The following is a 17,369-nucleotide window of genomic DNA, read 5'->3' as shown; positions in this document are numbered from 1 at the left end:
GGCATATTAATTTTGGAAATGTATCTCAAAGCTTTTGAATCTCATAAGATGTCTTATCCGTAATATCTTAGTCCTTATAGAGAGTTTTATACCTGTTGTTAATTATGTATAATCCCCCACCAAAATAAGAGAAAAGAACACTGTCCCAAAGTATTTGTTTACAAGGCTTTCTTGCACTCCAAATCTCGTCGCTTGGAGGCCTTCGAACTTATGGTCAGTGCATTATTTATGCCATTGATTTCAAAGGTTACCAGGGAAAGGAAATCAGCATAGCCGAACTTTGTGTTTTCACTGACCTTTCCCAAAAGGTCTTGGGACACGGGCGATTTTTGGATGATTTTTCAGGGTAAAAAAGAACAAAAGGTATGTGAAACGATGTTCATACAACTGTGCATATTGCAGACACACGCACACTCACACGCGTATGCATATACTCGTTTATATATGTGAGTGCAACATATATACAATATATGTATATATCTATATATGTAGGTATATATATGTATAGTACATTCAGTACTGACATATAGCGATATTCCCGACGGTATCGATATGCATTATGATAATTATGCCATGATAACTATGATTATAATAGTGATAATGATAAAAATGAAGATGATCATAATAACTGCAGTGACAATGATAGTAATGGTAATAATAATGATACTGTTGATGACAGCAATACTAATAATTATAATGACAATAGAAAAAAGTAATAATGATAATGATGATAATCATAATGATAATGATAATCGCAACGGTAATGTTGATAATAATATTAATCATGCTAATAATCTTGACGCTGATAATATTGATAATGATTATAATAAAGATAATGATAATGGTAATAGAAGCTGTTTTCAAAACATATTTTTTGATCTGGTGTGTTCCTCCTTCGAATGCTTCTATGGCATATTCTAAAACTGTCTATATAAGTATATATGTTTGCATGTGTATGCATGGATGCATATTTGCATATGTACATATACATATCTATCGACCTAATTGACTCTACGTATATTTACATTGCATATGATGCGTATTTCCGTCAATGCAGGTTTCCTGAAAATATAGAGATTACCTCATACATTTTACCTTGCTGTAGTACTCATTCATAGATGTGCAGTTGAGCCTTTTATCTCCCCTTTGACCCTGCTGGTCTGCTGAGGTGAGCTGTCTCGGCAACGAATCGCCTGCTGTTGTCGCATGGGGAAGAGTGAAAGGAGGATTTTCGAATTTATGGAATAGGTGTCTCCGTGATAAACTGTGAGAGAAGAAACGGGACATCACTTTTGTTCAGTAAGAAGACAAGAAAGGCATCCAGTCAATTAGACAAGGGTGGCAAAGCCAATTGAAGGGTACCTCGTCAACACAGAGAGTGGCCAGTGATGCCAAAACCATCCGTCCCCTGGGAAATGAGCATATATATGTTTATATATGCAACGTATATATGTATATATATTAATATATATATACTATATATATAAAGGTATATTTATGGTATATATATGTATATATATCAGTATATATATACTATATATATAAAGGTATATTTATGGTATATATGTATATATATCAGGATATATATTCTATACATATAGTATATAAACTATACATATATATGGACATATATATGCACACACACACACACATATATATATGTATTAACATATGTAGATATATGGATGAATATAGTTATATATTACATCACCACTTGCATGCGTATTTAGCGAAGGATTGGAAAATAAATGTAATTTCTCAGAGAAATATTATTTATTTCATTTGATGGTAAGCAAAAATGAATAGTGTTATGAACACTGCAGATATTCACTGTGACTCTCAGGTCCAGTCAGTGACAGTCTGAAAGCTACCTTCGGTCACAGTGACGACTCCGATCCACTCAGTCTGCCTGCGTGTATGCATGGTGATGGTGTGATTGTGAGGTGCTTAGTGTAAGAATGCGGTGCTCATGACTAGCATGAGAAGGTGGAATCCAGCATGAAGGAGAGATCGTCCCTGGAGAGGACGCACTTGTCGAAGAGGGCGCTGCAGGCCTTGGCGTCTTTCTTGGCGAACTTGGAGCCGAAGGTGATGGCCAGGTCGTAGACGCCTCGGGATCCCTTGAGGTTGCTGTTGTTGTCGAAGGCGGTCTTGAAGGTGGACATGGCTGGCGTGAGCTGGTCAGCGGACATGGCCTCGATTTCGCACAAGAGCTTGGCCACGCAACCAGCAGAGTCCATCTTCTGGGCCACAGCAATCTGTTGGAGTGAAAAGAATATTATTAGTAAAGTCCAGAATTCCTTTATGTATGCGCCTTTCATTCCACATATACATAATTGCACAATTAAATTTTATGAAAGTAATTAATAAAAGCGTTAACTTACTTCTGTTGCAACGTCCTCCTCCATGGAATCGACGTCCCTCCTGTAACGGCGCTTCAGATGCTTCCCGATAAGAACTCCCTTGAGCACTGCCAGGGCGCCCACGCCCAAAGCTGCCGCTGCAGAAGCAGTGACAGTGGTAGCGGCGATGGTCCCAGCTGCGGCGGTGGTTCCCAAGAGGATGAAAGACTCGGAGGAGGCCCAGAGGCCGCACAGGAGGAGAGCGACAAACACGCGAGAATTCATGATGGTGGCGGAGTCTGTGAGGAGAAAAGTTGACAGTGAGGCTACGCAGAAAGCTAAAATCGTCAGAAGTCGACGACCTGAGACATATTCAAGAGTCTCACAGGAAACAATTTCAGAAGAACCAGAAAAGAGGATCTTTGTCCCTTACCTGCTTGTGTTCTGGAGCAGTGAGAGGACGAGTGTGATGTTGGTTCCTGGCAGAGCGCGATATTTATAGCGAGTGGACGGAGGCAAGGGGGGTGAAGGACCTGATCCTGGGTGAGAGGGAAAGCGAACGTATCCTATGGTGCAGGTAAGGCCTATTGACGTTAAATTAGTATAGTATTTCAATCCTTACGTACGTGCTTCCTCAACGCACAAATGTGCTTGTATCTGCTTCTCTGAACGTTCGTTACAAGACATCGCTTTATATGTATTTGTATGCACATTTTAAATCCACAGACGCACGTGTGTGTGTGTGTGTATATATATATGTATATATATGTATGTATATATGTATATAGATAGCGGTTAGATGGATTTACACACAAACACATACATACACCAGCACACATATATATGTGTGTGTGTGTACGTGCACATATATACATACATTCACATGTGTATACATATGTATGCATACATATATACAATTTCATATACACATACACATATGTGTATGTAAGTGTATACAGGTATATGTATATAAATATAGGTACAGATCTTTATGTCTTTATATGTGTACGTATTTGTATATATAAATGTATATAAATACATATATATCCATAGATATACATGTACATGTGTCTGTGTGTTTGTATATATGTAAATATATACGCACAAGTTTATATGGAAAAGTATATGTATGCCTTTCTGAACGTGCTTTTCAAAAGGAAGTTATGAGATATGCATATACTCATGTATTTTGTTGATATACGTAATATATATGTATATATATTACATATATATATATATATATATATATTGTCAACCTGCCTGTCTGTTTATCTAAATCATGTAAATTTCTAATACATCAATACACAAAGACAGATATGTATATATACGCATTTATATAGTGATTTATATATATAAATCCCTTTCTCTCTATATATATCTATATATAAAATACACTCACACATATGTGTATGTGCAAAAGAATTATGAAGTATTCCTCGTATCACTTCATACTCTAAGGCCACAGCATTTTTTTTCTTGAATAGGGCCCGCCGACATTTATTTCCAAGAAAATGAAAAAAAGAAAATCCCGATTATTTTTTTTTTCAAATTTCCCGCCGATATTGTAACGTTCGCGAATGAAATAGCAAGTGAATAAATATAAATAAATTTGTCTATGATTCATTGTGTATGGTATCGTTTCTCCCGTCCCCGAAACAAAAATAAAATATATTTGGTGGAAATACCTTACTCTCATGCGTCATGCCATGTCTGTTGTCTATCGTGCCCGTGGTCGGTGGTCGCTTCTGATCAGTACTGGCGTATTTCGCATTATACTGAATTTCATTTCATATCCAGAAAGTCCTTTTCCTACCTGTACAAAATGGCAATATATATATATATATATATATATATATATATATATATATATATATATATGTCGATTTTTTTTCCAAAATAATAAATTCTGGTTGAAAGAATTCTTAGTTTGTATTCAACTCCTAGAAGACTTGCAGTAAGGCAGAATTGTACTTCCTCCAGGTGGGGCTGGAACTGATACATTCCTTTACTTCTGATCTTTGGAAGGTAGGAGGTACACTTGTCTTATTTTGGTGCTGGGGATTTTTTTCCCTCCCGCCAATATGTCATCATCACCAGACTTGCCCGCTATTCAAGAAAAAAATTGCTGTGGCCTAAGCTATGTTTATGAATAATTCAATTTCATTTATAGGATTGCTCTAATAAGTAATTTTTCCTAGTTCGTTGGCCGGCCATACTAGTCCTACGCGAACGTTCTATGAAAACGCTTGTTTTGAATCCGCAGATTCATCGCCAGGGAGCCGTGCGAATCCGTCGTGTGCTGAACAGTTCGTATTCGGTGGTGGTATATGGTGGCCTCACTGTAAGTCAATTGTATTCAGAATATATTGCTCAGGTGTGTGGTGAAAATATTACATCAAGAGTCGAATTGAAATGTCTACATTTGTTTGTGTATTTGCATATAAATGTATATATAACTTATCAATCTATATGTATGATTATATGTATATATGAATATAAATACACACACACACACACACACACATATATATATACATATATATATATATATATATATATATATATATATATATATATATATATATATATATATGTGTGTGTGTGTGTGTGTGTGTGTGTGTGTGTGTGTATACACGCATGTGTTTTTATAGAATTGTAGTAAAGAGACAGGTAAATAAATAAGTATCGAAAGGGATCAATTTTAGTCTTTATTGCAAGCTCAGAGGCAGGTTTTCAGTTCTAGTCAGTCACTTTGCACGAGATTCCAGCCTTTGACTCTTGACAGCTAATCTCTGCTCAGGGAAAGGGAATCACAGTTGCATTTCCTCATGGTTGTGGTTGTGAATTAGAATGTGTAATGGTTGAATGATTGTTCAAGAAAGAACATCAAGTAAATTCATTGAGGACAATTGCTTATATAAAATGAGTGATGGGTGAGTATAAAATGGGTGATGTGAGGTTTTATCTAGCATGAGAAGACGGTGTCGAGCATGACGAAGAGATCCTCCCTTGAAAGGACACACTTGTTGAATCGGACGCTGCACGCCTTGGGGTCGTCCTTGGCGAGGGCGATGGCCTGGTCGTACTCGATGCGGGAGGACTTGAGGTTGTCGGGATTCTCGAAGGCCGTCTTGAAGGTGGACATGGATGGGGTGAGGCTGTCGGCGGGCGTCGCCTCGATCTCGCACAGCAACTTGGCGATGCAGCCGGCCGAATCCAGTTCCTTGGCGACGGCCACCTTTGGAGGAAGAAATATATGGGATTAGATACACTCCGCGCAGTGCGTAAATATTAATTGTGTTCGTGAAAGAACGATTTAGTTATATATTTTGTCCATTTCATGCTAACAGCTTGAGGTATGAACCGTCTTAACATCTTCAGTACATACCTCAACTTCATCGTCGATCTCCATAGAATCGACGTCCCTCCTGTAACGGCGCTTGAGATGCTTCCCGATAAGAACTCCCTTGAGCACTGCCAGGGCGCCCACGCCCAAAGCTGCCGCTGCAGAAGCAGTGACAGTGGTAGCGGCGATGGTCCCGGCTGCGGCGGTGGTTCCCAAGAGGATGAGAGACTCGGAGGAGGCCCAGAGGCCGCACAGGAGGAGAGCGACGAACACGCGAGAGTTCATGGTTATATTGTGGTTGAAGCTGAAGAAAGAATTTAGTGGTTTAAAAAAGATATATATATATATATATATATATATATATATATATATATATATATATGTGTGTGTGTATGTGTGTGTGTGTGTGTGTGTGTGTAAGAAAATATTTTATGTAGATAAAATGTTATCATTAAGATAGTACAAGTCCATGATCGGTATTTACATATCACCATCGACACTAAAAGAAGTAACAGAGATATTTCTAAAAAGTGGTCCACTGGTCCCGCCCCCGTACCTGCTTGTGTTCCCGGCAAGGGCGCATAGGATTCTGACGGCGATCCTTGCGCCTCTCCCCGTATTTATGGCGCTGGGAAGTACCTGCGGAAGGTGAAGGACCACGTCCCCCCTGATGGGGGAATTGGGTAAGTTCACCCATTTAATGTTATCCTGGTGTGTGTGAATACCATATACGGAAGAGCTTTTCGCTATTTTTTTCTTATGATTAGGTAAAAAGCACATCTATTTTGGAAACGTGTCCCAAGACGTTTGATTTCCACAAGATATCATTTTCACAGCAAATAAATGCTTATATATAGTTTTAGAGCCTGTATTTTATATTGGCTTACAATGCATTTTTTCACTTCCATAACTTGTATCCTGGAGGACTACGAACTTACAGCCAGTGTATTATTTGTGCTATTGATTTCAAAAGATATAAGTGAAAGGAAATCAGCATAGCTGAACCTTCGGCATTACCTGCCCATGCCAAATAAGTCGTCCTAAGACAAAGGGGATTTTTGGACGATTTCTCAGGGTAAAAACACGGAAAACAAGGTATTGTAACGATTGCCATAGAACTTGGCATGGGTGCACACGCATGTATATATCGTATATATATATGCAGTATATATGTATATATATATATATATATATATATATATATATATATATACATATATGTATATATATATATACATACATACATACATACATATATATATATATATATATATATATATATATATATACATACATATATATATATATACACACACGCACATATATATATATATGGACATATATCTATATGTATATATATGAGTATATTATATTCACTAATGACGTAGTGGCGATATTCCCAACGTTTTCTATATGTATCATGATAATGTTACCAATAGCGATAACGATAATTATAATGATAGTGATAATGATAAAGATAATGATTATGATAACAACTGTAATGAAAATGGTAGTAATGGTAGTGATAACGATGATAATAACTTTAATGACAAAAGAAATAATAATAATCGTAATGATAAAGAGGTGAATCATATTAGTAATAGCATCAATAATGTTGATAAAATTGATAATAATGTTGATAACATAGAAAATGTTAATAATATGATGATAATGTTGTTAATACTATTAATGATAATGGTATTGATATTAATGCAATAATGACAATAAAGATGATAATGATAATATAATCTAACATGGCCTCACTCTTTATATATATTTATACATGTCCGTGTGTGCGTGCGAGCGCGCGTGTATATGTAAATATTTTTATATATGCATGTGTACATGCATATATATCTCTACCTATCTACACAGCATGTGTATTTCCGTCCACTTTGGTTCTCTCTAAACAAAAGATTTCCCGAAAGGTCGTTCACGTATTACTTTGTCGTAGAACTCATCCGCAGATTTGCAGCTGTCTTTTATATCTCCTTTGGCCGGCTGGTCTGCTGAGGTTAGCTGTCTCGGCAACCTAGCTAATCGCCTGCTGTTGTCGCCATGTGAAAAAGGAAAATGGAGTTTGAGAACTTATAAAGTAGGCATATATATAATGTTATATATATATTTATATAACATTAAATATATGTGTGTACATATATAGATAGATAGATAGGTATATATGTATAGTATATCCAGTATTGATGTAGTTGCGATATTTCCGACTTTTTCTGTATGTATTATGATGATAATATCAGTTATGATATCGGTAATTATAATGGTAGTGATAGTGATAAAGATGACAATAATGATAACTACATTGAGAATGGTAGTAATGCTAATAATAATAGCGATAATGATGATCATAAAAACTATAAGAATTATAGTAATAATGGTAATGATAATGATGTGAATTATGTTAATAATACTTATGATACAAATTATCAATAGCATTAATGGCGTTAATGATATATATAATGTTAATAATATTTATAGCGATAATGGTACTGGTGATTATAATGACAATGATGATTAAGATAATGTTTATAATGATAGAATCTGGGATCTCCCTCCATCGAATGCTTTTAACATGGAATAAAAAGCTCACCATATATATATATATATATATATATATATATATATATATATATATATATATATATATATTGATATGCATGCGTGTGCATGTATGTGCGTGTTTATGCATATGTACATATGCATAACACTCTACCTAAACTTCTCTATAAACTCTAAAGATTTCCCAAAAGGTTGTAACGTTTTACTTTGTTATAGGACTCATCCATATATCTGCAGATGTGTGCCTATTTTCTCTCCCTTGGCCCGGCTGGTCTGCTGAAGTTAGTTGTCTCAGCAACCTAGCAATCGGCTGATGTTGTCGCCATGTGAAAAAATTAAAATGGGGATTTCCGAAGTTATGAAATAGGTGTGTCTATGATGTAATCCGAAGGATATTAAACGAAAAGTGGCCAGCATGAAATGGCCAAAACCATCCATCCCCTGGGAAATGAACTGTGAAATAATCAAAGAATCGATAGAGATGTTCTATATGTGCGCACACATTAATACATGCATACACATTCAAAAATGTATATAAATAGATAGGTAGGCATATATTTTATATATTCCATTACTTATATGCGTATTTAGCGAAGGATTGGAAAATAAAGGTAATTTTTTTGGAGAAATATGATTTATTTCACTTGATGGTGAGCAAAAATGAATAGCGTTATGAACACAGCAGATATTCACTGTGACTCTCAGGTCCAGTCAGTGACAGTCTGAAAGCTACCTTCGGTCACAGTGACGACTCCGATCCACTCAGTCTGCCTGCGTGTATGCTTGGTGATGGTGTGATTGTAAGGTACTTAGTGTAAGAATGCGGTGCTCATGACTAGCATGAGAAGGTGGAATCCAGCATGAAGGAGAGATCGTCCCTGGAGAGGACGCACTTGTCGAAGAGGGCGCTGCAGGCCTTGGCGTCTTTCTTGGCGAACTTGGAGCCGAAGGTGATGGCCAGGTCGTAGACGCCTCGGGATCCCTTGAGGTTGCTGTTGTTGTCGAAGGCGGTCTTGAAGGTGGACATGGCTGGCGTGAGCTGGTCAGCGGACATGGCCTCGATTTCGCACAAGAGCTTGGCCACGCAACCAGCAGAGTCCATCTTCTGGGCCACAGCAATCTGTTGGAGTGAAAAGAATATTAGTAAAGTCCAGAATCCTTTATGCTTCATTTCACATATACATAATTGCACAATTAAATTTTATGAAAGTAATTAATAAAAGCGTTAACTTACTTCAGTTGCAACGTCCTCCTCCATGGAATCGACGTCCCTCCTGTAACGGCGCTTCAGATGCTTCCCGATAAGAACTCCCTTGAGCACTGCCAGGGCGCCCACGCCCAAAGCTGCCGCTGCAGAAGCAGTGACAGTGGTAGCGGCGATGGTCCCGGCTGCGGCGGTGGTTCCCAAGAGGATGAAGGACTCGGAGGAGGCCCAGAGGCCGCACAGGAGGAGAGCGACAAACACGCGAGAATTCATGATGGTGGCGGAGTCTGTGAGGAGAAAAGTTGACAGTGAGGCTACGCAGAAAGCTAAAATCGTCAGAAGTCGACGATCTGAGACATATTCAAGAGTCTCACAGGAAACAATTTCAGAAGAACCAGAAAAGAGGATCTTTGTCCCTTACCTGCTTGTGTTCTGGAGCAGTGAGAGGACGAGTGTGATGTTGGTTCCTGACAGAGCGCGATATTTATAGCGAGTGGACGGAGGCAAGGCGGGTGACGGACCTGATCCTGGGTGAGAGGGAAAGCGAACGTATCCTATGGTGCAGGTAAGGCCTATTGACGTGAAATTAGTATAGTATTTCAATCCTTACGTACGTGCTTCCTCAACGCACAAATGTGCTTATATCTGCTTCTCTGAACGTTCGTTACAAGACATCGCTTTATATGCATTTGTATGCACATTTTAAATCCACAGACGCACGCGTGTGGGTGTGCATATATATATATATATATATATATATATATATATATATATATATGCATATATATGTATATGTATGTACGTATATGCGTATATAGATAGCGGTTAGATGGATTTACACACAAACATATACATACATACACTTGCAAACATATATATATGTGTGTGCGTGTACGTGCACATATATACATACATACACGTGTATACATATGTATGCATACATATATACAATTACATATACACATACACATAATGTGTATGTAAGTGTATACAGGTATATGTATATACATATACGTACAGGTCTTTATATCTTTATTAGTGTACGTACTTGTATATATAAATGTATATATATATATATACATATATATCCATATATATACATGTATATGTGTCTGTGTGTTTGTATATATGTGAATATATATGCACAAGTTTATATAGAAAGGTATATATATACCTTTCTGAACGTGCTTTTCAAAAGGAAATTATGAGATATGTATACATATACTCATGTATTTTGTTGATATACGTAATATATAAGTATATATATATATATATATATATATATATATATATATATATATATATATATATATATATTTTTGTCAACCTTCCTGTCTATTTATCTAAATCATGTAAATTTCTAATACATCAATACACAAAGACACATATGTATATATACGCATTTATATATACTGATTTATATATATAAATCCCTTTATCTCTCTATATATCTATATATAATATATATACACACATATGTGTATGTGCAAAAGAATCATGAAGTATTCCTCGTATTACATTAGACTCTAAGGCCACAGCATTTTTTTTTCTTGAATAGGGCCCGCCGATATTTATTTCTAAGAAAATGAAAAAAAAAAGAAGAAAATCCCGATTATTTTTTTTCAAATTTCACGCCGATATTGTGACGTCCGCGAAAGAAATAGCAAATGAATAAATATAAATAAATTTGTCTATGATTAATTGTGTATGGCATCGTTTCTCTCGTCACCAAAACAAAAATAAAATACATTCGGCGTAAATACCTTACTCTCATGCGTCATGCCATGTCTGTTGTCTATCGTGCCCGTGGTCGGTGGTCGCTTCTGATCAGTACTGGCGTATTTCGCATTATGTTGAATTTCATTTCATATCCTTTTCCTACCTGTACAAAATGGCAATATATATATATATATATATATATATATATATATATATATATATATATATATATATATATATATATATATATATATACATATATATTTAAGTCGATTTTTTTTCCAAAATAATAAATTCTGGTTGAAAGAATTCTTAGTTTGTATTCAACTCCTAGAAGACTTGCAGTAAGGCAGAATTGTACTTCCTCCAGGTGGGGCTGGAACTGATACATTCCTTTACTTCTGATCTTTGGAAGGTAGGAGGTACACGTCTTATTTTGGTGCTGGGGATTTTTTCCCCTCCCGCCAATATGTCATCATCACCAGACTTGCCCGCTATTCAAAAAAAGAAATTACTGTGGCTTAAGCTATGTTTATGAATAATTCAATTTCATTTATAGGATTGCTCTAATGAGTAATTTTTCCTAGTTCGTTAGCCGGCCATACTAGTCCTACGCGAACGTCCTATGAAAACGCTTGTTTTGAATCCGCGAATGCGCATGCTGCCGTGTGCTGAACAGTTCGTATTCGGTGGTGGTAATTGGTGGCCTCACTGTAAGTCAATTGTATTCAGAATATATTGCTCAGGTGTGTGGTGAAAATATTACATCAAGAGTCGAATTGAAATGTCTACATTTGTTTGTGTATTTGCATATAAATGTATATATAACTTATCAATCTATATGTATGATTATATGTATACATGCATATATATACATACATACACACACATACACGGACACACACACACACACACACACACACACACACACACACACACACACACACACACACACACACACACACACATATATATATATATTATATATATATATATATGTATGTGTGTGTGTGTGTGTGTGTGTGTATACACACATGTGTTTTTATAGAATTGTAGTAAAGAGACAGGTTTATAAATAAGTATCGAAAAGGATCAATTTTAGTCTTTATTGCAAGCTCGGAAGCAGATTTTCAGTTCTAGTCAATCACACTTTGCACGAGATTCCAGCCTTTGACTCTTGACAGCTAACCTCTGCTCAGGGAAAGGGAATCACAGTTGCATTTCCTCATGATTGTGGATGTGAATTAGAATGTGTAATGGTTGAATGATTGTTCAAGATGAGAAAGGGAACATCAAGTAAATTCATTGAAGACAATTGCTTATATAAAATGAGTAATGGGTGAGTATAGAATGAGTGATGTGAGGTTTTATCTAGCATGAGTAGACGGTGTCGAGCATGACGAAGAGATCCTCCCTTGAAAGGACACACTTGTTGAATCGGACGCTGCACGCCTTGGGGTCGTCCTTGGCGAGGGCGATGGCCTGGTCGTACTCGATGCGGGAGGACTTGAGGTTGTCGGGATTCTCGAAGGCCGTCTTGAAGGTGGACATGGATGGGGTGAGGCTGTCGGCGGGCGTCGCCTCGATCTCGCACAGCAACTTGGCGATGCAGCCGGCCGAATCCAGTTCCTTGGCGACGGCCACCTTTGGAGGAAATATATTGGATTAGATACACCGCGCAGTGCATATCATCTGTGTTGGTGAGAAGCACGTCTAGAAATATAATATGTCCATCTGAACTTGCAATATGAACATTCCTCTTAACATCGTCAGTACATACCTCAGCTTCATCGTCGATCTCCATAGAATCGACATCCCTCCTGTAACGGCGCTTGAGATGCTTCCCGATAAGAACTCCCTTGAGCACTGCCAGGGCGCCCACGCCCAAAGCTGCTGCTGCAGAAGCAGTGACAGTGGTAGCGGCGATGGTCCCGGCTGCGGCGGTGGTTCCCAAGAGGATGAGAGACTCGGAGGAGGCCCAGAGGCCGCACAGGAGGAGAGCGACGAACACGCGAGAGTTCATGGTTATATTGTGGTTGAAGCTGAAGGAGGAATTTAGTGGTTTAAAAATATGTAAGAATATATGCGGGATGCATTATTTTCTGTCCATAAAATATTATAATTAAGATATTACGTCTATGATCGGTATTTACATATCACCATTGACACCAAAAGAAGTAAGAGAGAGATTTCTAAGAAGCGGTCCACGAGTCCCTCCCCCTTACCTGATTGCGTTTCCGGCGATGGCGTACAGGATTCTGCTTCGACCCCAGCGCATCTCCCCGTACTTATGGAGCTGGGAAGGACCTACAGAAGGTGAAGGACCTCGTTCCTATCTGGTGGAGGGAATCGCACAGTTTACCCAAATGTAACGACTTGTCACCCATTTAATGTTCTCCTGGATGTATGTGAATGAGTATCATATTATACGCCTAAGAAACTGCATTCCATAGCACTAAAAAACTTTTAACCATTTTTTTTATCCCAAAAACAAAAGGCATATTAATTGTGGAAATGTGTCCCAAAGCTTTTGAGTCTCAAAAGATATCTTATCCGTAATATCTTAGTACTTATATACAGTTTTATACTTGTTAATTATGCTTAACCCCCCACCAAACTAAGAAAAAGCACTGTCCCAAAGTATTTGTTTATCTTATCCGTAATATCTTTGTACTTATATACAGTTTTATACCGGTTGTTATTTATGTATAATCCCCCACCAAAATAAGAAAAAAAAAATCTGTCCCAAAGTATTTGTTTACAAGGCGTTCTTGCACTCCAAATCTCGTCGCTTGGAGGCCTTCGAACTTATGGTCAGTGCATTATTTATGCCATTGATTTCAAAGGTTACCAGGGAATGGAAATCAGCATAGCTGAAATTTGTGTTTTCACTGACCTTTCCCAAAAGGTCTTGGGACACGGGCGATTTTTGGATGATTTTTCAGGGTAAAAAAGAACAAAAGGTATGTGAAACGATGTTCATACAACTGCATATTGCAGACACACGCACACTCACACGCGTATGCATATACTCGTTTACATATGTGTGCTGTATATATACAATATATATATATATGTATATATATACATATATATATATATATATATATATATATATATATATATATATATATGTGTGTGTGTGTGTGTGTGTGTGTGTGTGTGTGTGTGTGTGTGTGTATACATAGGTATATGTATGTATATTACTATTAGTATTGACGCATGGCGGTATCTATATGCATTATGATAATGATACCAGTTATGATAACTATGATTATAATAGTAATAATGATAGAAAAGATGATCATAATAACTGCAGTGACAATGATAATAATAGCAATAATGATACTGTTGATGATAGTAATTCTAATAACTGTAAAGAGAATAGAAAAAGTAATAATGATGATATTATCACAATGCTAATGATAATCATAATGATAATGCTGATGATAATAATATTAATCATACCAATAATCTTGATGATGCTGATAATATCGATAATGATTATGATAAAGATAATGTTAATGGTAATAGAAGCTGTTTTCAAAACATATTTTTTGATCTGGTGTGTTCCTCCTTCGAATGCTTCTAACATGCCATATTCTAAAACTGTCTATATAAGTATATATGTTTGCATGTGTATGCATGTATACATATTTGCATATGTACATATACATATTTATCGACCTAATTGACTCTACGTATATTTACATTGCATATGATGCGTATTTCCGTCAATGCAGGTTTGCTGAAAATATAGAGATTACCTCACACATTTTACCTTGCTGTAGTACTCATTCATAGATCTGCAGTTGAGCCTTTTATCTCCCCTTCGACCCTGCTGGTCTGCTGAGGTGAGCTGTCTCGGCAACGAATCGCCTGTTGTCGCATGGGGAAGAGTAAAAGGAGGATTTTCGAATTTATGGAATAGGTGTCTCCGTGATAAACTGTGAGAGAAGAAACGGGACATCACTTTTGTTCAGTAAGAAGACAAGAAAGGCATCCAGTCAGTTAGGCAAGGGTGGCAAAGCCAATTCAAGAGTACCTTGTCAACACAGAGAGTGGCCAGTGATGCCAAAACCATCCGTCCCCTGGGAAATGAGCATATATATGTTTATATATGCAACGTATATATGTATATATATTAATATATATATACTATGTATATAAAGGTATATTTATGGTATATATGTATATATATCAGTATATATATACTATATATATAAAGGTATATCTATGGTATATATGTATATATATCAGGATATATATTCTATACATATAGTATATAAACTATACATATATATGGACATATATATACACATATATATGTATACATAAACATATGTAGATATATGGATGAATATAGTTATATATTACATCACCACTTGCATGCGTATTTAGCGAAGGATTGGAAAATAAATGTAATTTCTCGGAGAAATATGATTTATTTCATTTGATGGTAAGCAAAAATGAATAGCGTTATGAACACTGCAGATATTCACTGTGACTCTCAGGTCCAGTCAGTGACAGTCTGAAAGCTACCTTCGGTCACAGTGACGACTCCGATCCACTCAGTCTGCCTGCGTGTATGCATGGTGATGGTGTGATTGTGAGGTGCTTAGTGTAAGAATGCGGTGCTCATGACTAGCATGAGAAGGTGGAATCCAGCATGAAGGAGAGATCGTCCCTGGAGAGGACGCACTTGTCGAAGAGGGCGCTGCAGGCCTTGGCGTCTTTCTTGGCGAACTTGGAGCCGAAGGTGATGGCCAGGTCGTAGACGCCTCGGGATCCCTTGAGGTTGCTGTTGTTGTCGAAGGCGGTCTTGAAGGTGGACATGGCTGGCGTGAGCTGGTCAGCGGACATGGCCTCGATTTCGCACAAGAGCTTGGCCACGCAACCAGCAGAGTCCATCTTCTGGGCCACAGCAATCTGTTGGAGTGAAAAGAATATTAGTAAAGTCCAGAATTCCTTTATGTATGTGCCTTTCATTCCACATACACATAATTGCACAAGTATATTTTTGTGAATGTAATTGATATAAGCGTCAACTTACTTCTGTTGCAACGTCCTCCTCCATGGAATCGACGTCTCTCCTGTAACGGCGCTTCAGATGCTTCCCGATAAGAACTCCCTTGAGCACTGCCAGGGCGCCCACGCCCAAAGCTGCCGCTGCAGAAGCAGTGACAGTGGTAGCGGCGATGGTCCCGGCTGCGGCGGTGGTTCCCAAGAGGATGAAAGACTCGGAGGAGGCCCAGAGGCCGCACAGGAGGAGAGCGACAAACACGCGAGAATTCATGATGGTGGCGGAGTCTGTGAGGAGAAAAGTTGACAGTGAGGCTACGCAGAAAGCTAAAATCGTCAGAAGTCGACGATCTGAGACATTCAAGAGTCTCACAGGAAACAATTTCAGAAGAACCAGAAAAGAGGATCTTTGTCCCTTACCTGCTTGTGTTCTGGAGCAGTGAGAGGACGAGTGTGATGGCGGTTCCTGGCAGAGCGCGATATTTATAGCGAGTGGACGGAGGCAAGGGGGGTGAAGGACCTGATCCTGGGTGAGAGGGAAAGCGAACGTATCCTATGGTGCAGGTAAGGCCTATTGACGTTAAATTAGTATAGTATTTCAGTCCTTACGTACGTGCTTCCTCAACGCATAAATGTGCTTGTATCTGCTTCTCTGAACGTTCGTTACAAGACATCGCTTTATATGTATTTGTATGCACATTTTAAATCCACAGACGCTCGTGTGTGAGTGTGTGCATATATATATATATATATATATATATATATGTATATATATATGTATATATGTATATAGATAGCTGTTAGATGGATTTACACACATACATACATACACTTGCTCACATATATATGTGTGTGTGTGTACGTGCACATATATACATCCATACACATGTGTATACATATGCATGCATACATATATACAATTACATATACACATGCACATACGTGTATGTAAGTGTATAAGTGTATACAGGTATATGTATATACATATACGTACAGATCTTTATATCTTTATTAGCGTACGTACTTGTATATATAAATGTATATATATATACATATATATACATGTATATGTGTCTCTGTGTTTGTATATGTTAATATATACACACAAATTTATATAGAAAAGTATATATATGCCTTTCTGAACGTGCTTTTCAAAAGGAAA

The 17,369-nt window shown here is 37.5% G+C and overlaps 6 protein-coding genes across 6 annotated transcripts in view; all 6 read right to left on the bottom strand.

Annotated features, from left to right (window-relative positions):
- Nucleotides 1-1,923, bottom strand: part of LOC138861622 (uncharacterized) — a 3,162-nt gene extending 1,239 nt beyond the window's left edge. The window contains exons 1-2 of the mRNA XM_070121425.1: nt 1,872-1,923; nt 163-310 (exon numbers count right to left, since the gene is read on the bottom strand). Coding sequence (XP_069977526.1) covers nt 163-310; nt 1,872-1,923 — 200 coding nt within the window. The remainder of the gene's footprint in view (nt 1-162; nt 311-1,871) is intronic.
- Nucleotides 1,814-4,045, bottom strand: LOC113812386 (uncharacterized). Its single transcript, XM_070121424.1, has 4 exons — nt 4,028-4,045; nt 2,776-2,908; nt 2,385-2,641; nt 1,814-2,258 (listed from the first exon to the last, which is right to left on the bottom strand). Exons 1-4 carry the CDS (start codon nt 4,043-4,045, stop codon nt 1,974-1,976), a joined length of 693 nt encoding a protein of 230 aa, XP_069977525.1. The 3' UTR covers nt 1,814-1,973.
- A 1,009-nt stretch (nt 4,046-5,054) lies between these two features.
- Nucleotides 5,055-5,989, bottom strand: LOC138860719 (uncharacterized). Its single transcript, XM_070118832.1, has 2 exons — nt 5,731-5,989; nt 5,055-5,580 (listed from the first exon to the last, which is right to left on the bottom strand). The coding sequence occupies exons 1-2, from the start codon at nt 5,971-5,973 to the stop codon at nt 5,308-5,310; spliced, it is 516 nt and encodes a 171-aa protein (XP_069974933.1). The 5' UTR covers nt 5,974-5,989; the 3' UTR covers nt 5,055-5,307.
- A 2,937-nt stretch (nt 5,990-8,926) lies between these two features.
- Nucleotides 8,927-12,414, bottom strand: LOC113812376 (uncharacterized). Its single transcript, XM_070121423.1, has 6 exons — nt 12,375-12,414; nt 11,529-11,679; nt 11,230-11,299; nt 9,888-9,993; nt 9,497-9,753; nt 8,927-9,382 (listed from the first exon to the last, which is right to left on the bottom strand). The coding sequence occupies exons 1-6, from the start codon at nt 12,412-12,414 to the stop codon at nt 9,098-9,100; spliced, it is 909 nt and encodes a 302-aa protein (XP_069977524.1). The 3' UTR covers nt 8,927-9,097.
- A 142-nt stretch (nt 12,415-12,556) lies between these two features.
- Nucleotides 12,557-13,463, bottom strand: LOC138861621 (uncharacterized). The gene is made up of 3 exons (XM_070121421.1): nt 13,411-13,463; nt 12,966-13,227; nt 12,557-12,829 (listed from the first exon to the last, which is right to left on the bottom strand). Exons 1-3 carry the CDS (start codon nt 13,461-13,463, stop codon nt 12,557-12,559), a joined length of 588 nt encoding a protein of 195 aa, XP_069977522.1.
- A 2,147-nt stretch (nt 13,464-15,610) lies between these two features.
- Nucleotides 15,611-16,881, bottom strand: LOC113812387 (uncharacterized). Its single transcript, XM_027364258.2, has 4 exons — nt 16,834-16,881; nt 16,628-16,733; nt 16,239-16,495; nt 15,611-16,114 (listed from the first exon to the last, which is right to left on the bottom strand). The coding sequence occupies exons 1-4, from the start codon at nt 16,879-16,881 to the stop codon at nt 15,830-15,832; spliced, it is 696 nt and encodes a 231-aa protein (XP_027220059.2). The 3' UTR covers nt 15,611-15,829.
- Nucleotides 16,882-17,369: the final 488 nt, after the last annotated feature.

Source organism: Penaeus vannamei, chromosome 4 (genome assembly GCF_042767895.1).
Source record: "Penaeus vannamei isolate JL-2024 chromosome 4, ASM4276789v1, whole genome shotgun sequence".
Taxonomy (NCBI): Eukaryota; Metazoa; Arthropoda; class Malacostraca; order Decapoda; family Penaeidae; genus Penaeus; species Penaeus vannamei.
This window is presented reverse-complemented; position numbering and strand designations above follow the sequence as displayed.